Source organism: Epinephelus moara, chromosome 19 (genome assembly GCF_006386435.1).
Source record: "Epinephelus moara isolate mb chromosome 19, YSFRI_EMoa_1.0, whole genome shotgun sequence".
Taxonomy (NCBI): Eukaryota; Metazoa; Chordata; class Actinopteri; order Perciformes; family Serranidae; genus Epinephelus; species Epinephelus moara.
Window position 1 is genome coordinate 12,294,391 of NC_065524.1, and position 10,729 is coordinate 12,305,119.

At 42.8% G+C, this 10,729-nt stretch overlaps 1 protein-coding gene across 1 annotated transcript; it reads right to left on the reverse strand.

Annotated features, from left to right (window-relative positions):
• Positions 1-45: 45 nt before the first annotated feature.
• On the reverse strand, positions 46-10,403 carry mcmbp (minichromosome maintenance complex binding protein). Its single transcript, XM_050072070.1, has 16 exons — positions 10,198-10,403; positions 8,471-8,562; positions 8,210-8,350; positions 8,035-8,076; positions 7,852-7,942; positions 7,579-7,716; positions 6,434-6,579; positions 6,161-6,258; positions 5,908-6,080; positions 3,093-3,216; positions 2,869-2,986; positions 2,602-2,767; positions 2,323-2,456; positions 1,441-1,608; positions 578-666; positions 46-263 (listed from the first exon to the last, which is right to left on the reverse strand). Exons 1-16 carry the CDS (start codon positions 10,253-10,255, stop codon positions 137-139), a joined length of 1,905 nt encoding a protein of 634 aa, XP_049928027.1. The 5' UTR covers positions 10,256-10,403; the 3' UTR covers positions 46-136.
• Between the last annotated feature and the right edge of the window lie 326 nt (positions 10,404-10,729).

A 10,729-nucleotide genomic window follows, 5' to 3' on the forward strand; every position in this document is an offset into this window, starting at 1 on the left:
TAGTTTGGTAAAAAAAAAAAAGAAAAAGAAAAGTTGAACACAATGTGAACTATGACATATGAAAAACATCTTTATTACAAACTTTTATTATGTATCAAAAAGAAAAACAAAGGCCATCTGTTTTCTATCTCTGTGATCATGGCTCGTTGCCGTTGACACACTTGTGCTGCTCCATCCGGCTCGTCCGCAGCATCTCGATGTGTTTGGCTCTCAGCCAGCTGTCTCTGGACAGAGAGGTCTGTCCCAGGCTCAGAGACAGCAACCTGCAGACACAGTCACAGTCAGCCTCTCGAAATACTGTGATAACATTTTAGTTTCCTAAGACACTCTTTGAGACAAACACTTAAGTTTAAGTATTTAACAACTTTTTTATTTTGGTTGCATTGACCCATGAAGTGATAGTCACCCTGCTTATGTCATATCTGGCATTTCAGTAGTTGGTCATAACGGCTCGTTGTGTTTGTTTAACACTTTGCCTTTTAAAGAAGGCTTTACAGGCTGTTGTTTTTATTCTCACCAGATATGAAAGAAAGAAATGCCAAGTAAAGGAGCTTATATAAACTTAATCACAGCCCACCTCGCCACAACGAGCATCCTGTGGAGGTCCTCGGCAGTTATGCTCTGGGGGTCGTCCTTCCTCATGTCTACAAAGTCATCCTCAACTGACTGAGGACAACAGAAAAGGACAAGCAGTTAAAAGACACTCTACAGATTCCGTTCTGGGCTACTGTAGTAACAACATGGCTGACTGCAGATATAAACGTCTCATTCTAAAGACACGAGAAAAAAAAAAGATTCTTGTTTGAGGTGATGATAAACTCATAAAGGAATAGTTATTAGTATTATATTCCATTTCTGCCAATATATCCCCCTAAATCCTCCACACTGGACCTTTAACTGGTGCTGAATAATTAACTGGATTGTTTTCACTACATGATGCATTGATTTGATTGATTTATTTTAATGTGAAATGTAAAAACACCCACAAAGTTGCTCTGCTAACCATATTAAACAGACTGCACTTGTATTTTTAGAGTTGTATGTATTTTTACCGGTTAGAGGGCTTTGTAGCCATGTGTAGAGGGAAAAAAAAAGATCAGCTGGGTAAAAATAGAGATGAGCAGCACAACGGCTGCATGGCTTCTGTGGTCAGTGTAGCTGTTTAAGTTCATTATAATGGACGCTCTCTGCAGGGGTATGCTGGGCCGCATCTGTGCTCCATGTATTTCGGCCGTTATGCACACAGATGATAACAGTCTGGTCATTAAACAGATACACACGGGGCTGCTGAGTACACGGATGAACAACTAATCTGCAAGCAACTAGTCCCAAGTTATACTGATGTCATTTTGTGCTCTTTCCCCAGATGGTTATTGCCCCCTTGTCACTTATTCATTAATGTGCAACTCATCTCAGGCTGAAGATGACAGCATGTCTCACCTTTGTCACTTCATCAGAGATGCTGTAGTCTAGCAGCCGAGCCACGCTCAGGTACATTCTGAACTTGTTCAGCTGTGACGAGGCCTGCGGATGCATGTGGATGCTGCTGAGATACTCCTCCATGTGGGGTGGGGTGACCTGAGACTGTAGGTGGACCTGGCAGTCGGACTGTGAAGTTACAGAGAAAGAGAAATATTGACACTGTGCTGGAGAAGAACTTTGTACAAAGACAAGCCATATGCATCTCTAGTTTTTGTGGTGTTGCTATGCAAAAGTAAGGTCTGCCTGCGGTGTGTGCGCCTAGTTTGGCACATCTTCAGAACTTAATAGCACGCCAGACAGGAGCAAAGCCTTGGTGAGCTGACCGTGAAGCACTTGATCAGCCTGCCCCTACAGCTGCTCATCAGCCGATAATTGTTCAATGTAAACACAGCCACGCACTCCTGACTTCTAACCAACCCTGGGAGTTGTTTACAGCAGGCTGCCCTTCACTGCAGGACTAATAGATGGCCGAGCCTGACGCCTCTCCCAGAATTGTTCCTGTGGCACACAGCTGCCGCCATGGCAACCTATTAGACCAACACACAGGAATAGCACACAGCACATTCCTCGGGCTGTTCGCAACCGAGTGAGACCCGAGCTAAAGCCGCCGACTGGAGAGGTGGCTGCGGCCAACCAATGGCAGCTGAGATGACAGCGTGACGCCGGCTGGAAACAACCTCCAGCGTCAGACATGGCTTGTCTCATGAGAGGCTGAAGGAAACCTAACCCCTCCCCGGCATGGCCTGGGAGGGTGGGGGGTGTTGGAGGGGAGGAATCAGTGGGTGGGTAGGGGTGAGTTTTCGTTCTGCGGTTGCACGCCTCATCCCTCTTTGTCCTCACCGGCAGCAGCGAGCGGCCCTCTGACACGATGAGCACGTTAATATTGCAGGGGAATTCCATCTGGTGGTAGTTAAAGTCATAATCAACCTTCTGCCACGAGATCAGGTTCCCCAGGGCAGTGACGTTACGCACACCTACACAACCAAAACAAACACACACACAGAAAAAGATCCAACCTGGTTAGTGTCAGTCAAATCATACTAACGGTGTGTACAGCCTGCAGGGAGGGCATTAACTGTCCTCTCAGTGTCGTCCTCTCCTGGTGTCTGGAAGCCTCACCTGTCGTGTCCAGCTGTCCCTGCTCCAGCTTGGTTTCATCCAGGAAGAGAGAAGTGTTTCTGGCTAGCTGCAGGGCTCCACTCACTAGCCGGTTGGCCACGTAGTCCTTCTTTGGCACAAACCGCATCTGGTTCATGTTCTGGAGGCTCATGCCCAGATAGTACGACTGCAGGGGGAGGACAAAACCTTTCAGTGTCTTTCACTTCAATCAAACATGCATAAACCTAGCAATAGTTGTATTTGCTTGGAGTGATTAAATTCACTTACAGAAGGCACAAGCTGCTGGATGATCTGATAGAGGCGTTCAGTGTACGAGGCAACAGTAGGACAGCCACTCAGGTTCAAGGTGAACTTGCCCAGTGGGAGAACATCCCGTCTACTGTACCTGCAAGACGGTCAACCACATTGAGAAAATTAAAAAGCTTTGTTATCAAGAAGCCACAAAACAAATACAATTAGGTTTCTGCTTAAACATTACAGATTGCACCTACACGTTAGAAATGAGATGCAGAATAAGGTACTCAGCAGCCAGGGCATCTCCCAGAAGGATGTGAGTGAAGTATGTGAGCAGCTCTGCCCTGACAGCGGCCATCTCGCTCAGGGTCGAAGATAAAACTGAGAAGGAAGCACAAAGAGTTAAAATAAGTCCCTATGGCGACTACAGGCATGTGTGCTTTAAAAGCTTCACGGGGGAAAACATTCGCTGCATTATTCCTCTTCTTGGACGGCTTTACAAGACACATAAACTTCCACATAATGGCCCCTTTTTTCTGCTTCCATATACAGCTGGAGGGCAACATGAAAATGTGACTGTAACTAAGATGTGTGTTGCCTGTTTGTTTAAAACTGGGTTTTTAAAATAGCTACATTCAGTGTGGCACACAGATAGCACTAGAAGGCAGGACAAAAAGATAAATCTGAGTCAGGCTGTAACTAGTGCTGTCAAAATTAATGAGTACATTTTTGCGATTAATTTGAAAAAATTGAATGCATTTTTAAAAGATTAACGCAATTACACAGCTGCGTTTTGTTTACTTTCTGTGGTGGCTGACCAACATAACAACATGTGCTGCCAAAGTGAACCATCATGACTAAAACTGTTGTTTTCTAAAGTTGCCTGATGGATCTTTGAAAAAACCAGAGTAATTTGCATAAAATCTGAATTTAGTTACAACAGAAGTACTTTGTCTTTGACATGTCACCTCAAAGCAAAACACCCTGCTGAAACTACAGGACGTCCACGATCTACAATACAGCAGTGTGGTATTCATTGGTGAATATCCAAAATGCAAGCGCAAGATCCTTTCCATGTCTTTTTTGTGTGTGTCTCTTTGTAATACTTTGGTGTCCCCTGTCTCAATTCAGAGGTTTATCAGATTAGAGGAGCAGCCACTGCAGAGGTGGGTGAAAGCAAACCTTCTGTTGCTGCCGTCGCAGCTGTTTTCATTTAAAGTAGGTTGAAAAAAAGGTGACGAATATATATATGTAAACAGGAATTCACAAACAGTTAAGTTTTCACTTTCACTGCACTTGGCGATCTGCCACTCCACCTGTGCCCGGACTACGCTCTGCGCTCCAAGAATGTGGTGCTCTGAATAACCAATCGGTATATATATATATTCCAACAGTGCTCCAAATGAACAGTAAGGGTTGTGCTAAAGTGCACTTTGGGGCTATGGGTGTAAGATCACACCCAATGTGTTTGTGTGTGTGTTTGTGTGTGTGTGTGTGTGTGAGTGTGTGAGTGAGAGAAAGAGAGAAAGAGAGAGGGAGAGGAGCACAGTTCCAAAAATAGAAAATCAATATGTGGCAGCGAATTCTGATATCACGCTCTCACAGGGATCATTTGACGTCTGTGAGTAATGAAAGCTACTTGGGCATCACAGCACACTTCACTGATAAAGAATTGAATCTGCAAACGTTTGCACAAACTGTGAGTAAAACAGGAGAGAATATGTGCTTTAAGTTAAAAAATGCGACTGTATTATACTTCCTGTGTGTTGACACTACATTAATTGTGTGTCTGCATTTCAATATCCATTATTATAATCTTCAGTTTTAAGAAGAAAAAATAACAAATAATCACAGCAAATTGTGCAATTAATTAGTTCAGGTTTTAAATCAATTGACATCCCTATTAACTGCATTATTTCTAATTTCTTTTCCTATTAGTTGATTAATCATTTCATCCATAGGGTGTCACTGACACCAATCAAAAGTTCTCAGAGCCAAAGGTGACTCTTTTTATTACTTGTTGTATCGCACCAACAGTCAGAGAGAAGAGGGGAGTTTTAAGAATTTAAGAAGCTGGGATCAGCTAATGTTTTGCAGATTTGCTTGATAAATAAAATTTGAACTGATTTTTTTAAAATCACTGATTAATTTCATATTGACAGAACAGTAGGTTAGCTGACGCATCATTTCAGCACCTAATTTAACATCTGCTTTTTTATACGTAAAGAGTTGAACTCAAATTGAACTCAAAAATAACAAAAGTATCATCACAGTGCATTAACGTAGCGTTGTGTAGCGTCAACACAGTGTACATAGCACGATAAGGACAGAGCTCAATATTTAGATTTATAATGATTTTTGACTCAGCTGATTTTTTTAATCTTTTGTAGCAGAGCTGCTTGATTAATTTTAAGGCCTTATATGTAAACTCAAGGAAATAAGCACCAGTAGGGATTTTTTTTTTTTTTTTTAGGAATTTACATTTTTAATTTTACTTTATAAGCACTCAAAGTCAAAATGTGTTTGTCTACAAAAAGGACAAAGCTTTTGCAGAGGCATCACTGATAATATTCATAATGTAGGCCTGTTAGATTTGATTTTCTGTTTACAACAATAATCTAGTCAGAGGAGTTTTGATGTTTACTCTTCCTCTTGTGGGATGAAAACACACATGCAGTTTCAAATGTAACATGTTCAACACGTATCAAAACAACCTGCCATCAGGTCTTATTTAGCAGCACATTATGCAATACATTATGAGATAAATTGCACCTCGGCTCACTTACATGTGTGTAATAAATGTGGTGGTGCAATATGTTGACCTTCTGACGGTTATTCACAGCAGGCTTAGTAAACATATTCCTAGATTTCCTCTGACAGTGGGACCAGTCAGGGTTTGGAAACTGTTTTTATCTTGTAAATATCAGCACTGATGTAGTGTGGTAGGCTTCTATTCAAAAATTAGGTTGAAATATTCATGACTACTGGCATCTACATTTATACAAACACACACACACACACACACACACACACACACACACACAGGAATAAGAAAACTCTATTAGTCCTTACAGGCGCTGTTGTCCTCCAAGGTGGCGGAAGGCAGCAGGGGGTTGTTGTGTGGCAGTGGCCTGGCGTAAAGCATGTGGAGGCGGGGAACGAGCGAGGCTGGCGGGCAGTGTACTCTCTGCTCCTCTGCTGTCTCCATACACTCCGTGGGGTCCAGGAGGGACGAGGAGGCGTCTCTGTGAGGACACGCCAAGAATGAGCTACAAGCACACTGATCACCAGCAGGGGGGAAATTGAACTGAATGAAGTGTCATACTTCTCATCAGCCAGAGCGCTGAGAGCAGGGCTGACAGAAAGGATCCCAAAGACCTCTAGTGCGTCGTTTAGTTTAAAGCTGTCCCAGTCCTCGTACACCTGCCAACAACACGCACTATTTAGCCTCTGTTCTACACTCAGAAAGTCTGCCAGGAACAGTCTCTGAAATCACCTATTGGAACAAATGTTTGACGAGAGATCTGTCAAGCAGCAGGCAATGAAAATGAGGGGATTAGAGAAAAGGTACCAAAACCCTGTTAGAGACATAACACACCTTGACTAGGCAGGAGGGGCCTTTCTCTCCTGGTAGGGGGAAGTTGAGGTCGAGATGGGAGGCAGATGCCGTCTGGCTGGAGGGAGCTTCTGTCTCCTGACGCTTACAGTCACCATTGCCGTGCTGTTCTGTGGGACTTTGAGGAACTGAAGCGACAGAATGACCAGTGTGCATTTATGGCAAAAATGGTTTGATAATCTATGATGTCAAATACATTTCAGGTGTGTGATAATCTACATCTTTGGCATACAAACTGTCATGGGAACAAGGCAAAATACAAGACTCATGTCTATTAAAACACTTCGGACAGTAGTAAAACACTGAATGGACGATGCCTGTGTTTGGCATTCTGCTCCACATTCACTTTAACAGCAGCTCAAACAAGTAGAGCTGTAACGGTTGGTGTTTTTGTACTGAACTGTCACATTACAAAGGTCACGGTACAGTGCACGAAGAACACACGGTATGTAGACTGATGCACGTAATGTGGAACCAAAGTTCACAAGCGCGAGTACTGCCTGGAAACTGTTAGCCTTACGCTATTAGCAACATATGCTGAGGTTAGCACAACAAGCAGATTGGCTTTGAGTCAGTGACATGATGAAGAGTGTAAATCAAACACTGGACCCGCCTGCAGGTTCCCGGTCAGCTGCGAGGGCAACGGACAGAGAGTTGTGCATATAGCAAGGAGTCTGTGTTGGCAGTGCTCCACCATTGTAGGGGATGTGAATGGAAACATATCCAATATGCTAATGCACATTTGATGGAATTGTTGAGATGTGCCGATTACTGAGACAATAAATGTTTGGGTGCTTTGCATGTTTAAATATAGCAAAAATGGAACTAACTATAACACACCTCTCAAAGCACAAGTTTTATTTTCTTATTAATTTATGTATTATCAGTTTCATAGTATAAGAGTTGCTTTTCTGTTTTATAACCTGTTGTGTGTTTGGAATCTTTCTTATTTTTATACTGGAATATTTCTGAAACTTGCACTTCTGTCTTTTAAAAATAAAAGACAAGAAACTGATCCTTATGCATTCCTTTTTTCCTTACTGTGTCGAACTCACACTGAACCATGACTCATAAACCGGGGTATGAACCGAACCCTCACCTTCCTGTCCCGTTACACCCCTACATACCAGTATGCGGCTCCCTCTGCTTCTGCGGCTGTGTGTCCATGTCGTCCATGTCATCGTCTTCCTCGTAGCTGCGTTTCTGTCTAGTTGGTGCATACGAGGTGGAAGGAACCACTCTTGCTTGGCTGGAGCTGGCATAACTGTGCAACAGTATTAAGGACAACTAGGGAGCAGTATTCAAAAATACTTCAACACAAGTTGTATGACACAAAGAACACATAATAAAAATCCAGTTTGAGGAGCATTTCCACACATATTGAGAACAAGATGAGGATATCTCTTTCACCCAGGGATTTTCTCCAGGGATTGGCACACAGTAGAAAGTCTGTCTCTCTGCAGTCACAATGTTTTTGGAGTTAAAATCCACCTGGAGATAAAACATGTGTCACTGTTAGCAAAGCTGAAGCTGAATTAAGGTATTTATGGATCTCTAACGTGATTTAGTAGAGGGGGACTTACCCCACATTCTGTCACATCTTTGTACTTCCCACATCGCAACACCTGGAGACAATCAGACAGTAAAATAAGATGATGACACTGAACACATTATCAATGCAAAAACATGCACTGCACACACACAGGAGGGCTGTGCTTATATGATAAGCTGCACAGGAGAGGACGAGGAAGAGCTTACTTTAGCCTTTGTAGATGGATCAACAGTCTCATACACTCCCATGTAGAACTCAGGATCAAACATGTCTTGGATTAAGCAACGAAACTTCACCAGGCTGTTGGGCTTCAGGTAGTGCAGAGGGACATCGTTCAAAGATGGGACCTGCACCAAAATGAAGGTGGTTATCATTTGCAAGTGCTGAAACTGGGTGTGACATCGACATTTACAGACATCTTTTCCATCTCTGTTGAAATTAAAAAAAGGATCCGAGAGCTGCATTACCCAGGTATGAGCGTCCTTCTCTTTCAGATGATCTTTAAAGAATTCAACCGCCTTGGCTTCCCATCCAGAGCTAGGATTGTTCTGGGAAGCAGCTAAAATAATCAACAAGAGCATAACGTTTATCATTTACAGTAGGAGAATAATAAATTGGTCATTATAATTACAGAAAATGTTGGCTTTGAGAATCCCATTAGTTATGTTTTATTTAGTTTGCATTAGATAAAAGATCACACACAGATCAGCCACAACATCAAAACCACTGACAGATGAAGTGAATAACTTTGATTATCTTGTTACAATGCAACAATCTACTGGGAAACCTTGGGTCCCAGCATTCACGTATTCATGTGGATGCCACCTGATACACTCCACCTAATAAAATACCATTACAGACCAAGTACACCCCCTCTTGACAACAGCACACGCTGATGGCAGTGGCCTGCCAGCAGAACAACATACCATGCCACACTGCAAAATCTGCTCAGGAAAGACCAGAGGAACATGGCAAAGAACGTAAAGCGTCAACCTGGCCTTCAAATTTCTCAGATCTCAATCTGATTGAGCATCTGTGGGACATGCTGGTACCCCACCTCATAACCCACTGGACTCAAAGGATCAGCTGCCAACGCCCCAGTGCCAGAAATCACAGAACACCCACAAGAGGTCCTGTGTCCATGCCTCGACAAGTAAGAGTCTGATCCAAGGAGGCCCCACCATGAACTGGGGGTACCTCTGGGGTATTAGAACATCTCATAAATCCTCAATCAGATTGGGATCTTGGGAATTTAACAGGTATGTCAACACTGTGAGGTCTTTGTCACATTCCTCCGGCCATACCTGAACAGTTTTTGCATTGTGGCATGGTGCATTATCCTGCTGGGGGAGCCACTGCCATGAGGAGTTTGTTTGGGTGGGGTGGAGCATGTCAGGTGGCATCCACATGAATGCCAGGAACCAAGGTGTCCAGGCAGAACATTGGCTTGTACTAATATGATCAATATTGTGCCAGTGGTGTTTATGTTTTGGCTGTTCGGTGTACATACAACTTAGGAAGAAATTAAAACTTACATCCATTTGACCCCGTAACCCACTATCATACAAATGCATATCTGTATTGTCCACTTTATTTAAGAGTGAAAATACATCACATTGATGACTTTTCCAGGACATATATAACTTCAAAAATACTTCAACCACTTTAAAAATTACTACTTGCTTCAGAAGGTGGAAGAATATATTTTAAATTAATGATCAGAGTTAGGTACCAGCTCTTTTTACTAGTGAATTAAAGGAGCTAAACTGAAAATCACTCATATTATGACAAAGAAATAGTACCAAATTACAAAACTTCTGACGCAAGTACTAAAAATGTCTGTATCCAAACCAATTCAGTGCACTCACAGAAGTTAAGACAACTTTAGGATTCTTAAAGGACCCGTGAACGCCTCATGTTGTTGGTTTTCAATTTGGCTGTGTGCACACAGGTCCTCGGATAAAACAGCACACCCAGCACATTCTCTAAGTGAAAATACTGCCGGTAAAAGCTGCAGCACAGCGGCGTTAGCAGTTACAACCCACACATTAATATATTTGCCGTTTCTGAAGGATAGGAACAGCATACATCTGATAGCATGCGCGTTAGCATGGTAGTTAGCCACATAGCTAACTAGCTAGGTTCACGCGTTAACGTTAGCTGTCAAGGAGTGAAGTTCCGGTGTGTCTCTTACCAAACATCCCTTCAACAACACCGAGAGGGTTGTTTATCCAGTCGTGTGTGGAAGGCATCGTTAGCCACTGATACGCGTCTGAAGAATATAAAATATATCAAAGTAAAGTCTCTGTGAAAACAGTATTTTGTTGACTTTCGGCACACACAGGATGGCAGAAGTGAGGGCGGGAAATTTGCGTCACCAGCCGGAGAGCGTGGTTCGTTTGTTGTGTGTACAGGAAGCAACCGGAGCACGGAGCTATCACTCTGGCGGACATACACACTGTACTTCAGCGGACTGGGTGTTTGATTTGAAGTCGTTGGTCTAGTGAGAAGAAAAATATTTAATCTTTACACAAATTATTCTTCATTAAAAAAAATGTGTGTTCTTATTTGAGCCCATTTAAAAGGATACAATGTCACAGTGTATGTTATATGTTTAACCTGTAGGTGGCAATAGTGAGAAAAAGTGGTTGTTTCTCCTACAGCCAATGAACAGCGGTCAAACGACCTGCGTAATTTATGTAGATCTACAAACAATGCGCACCACC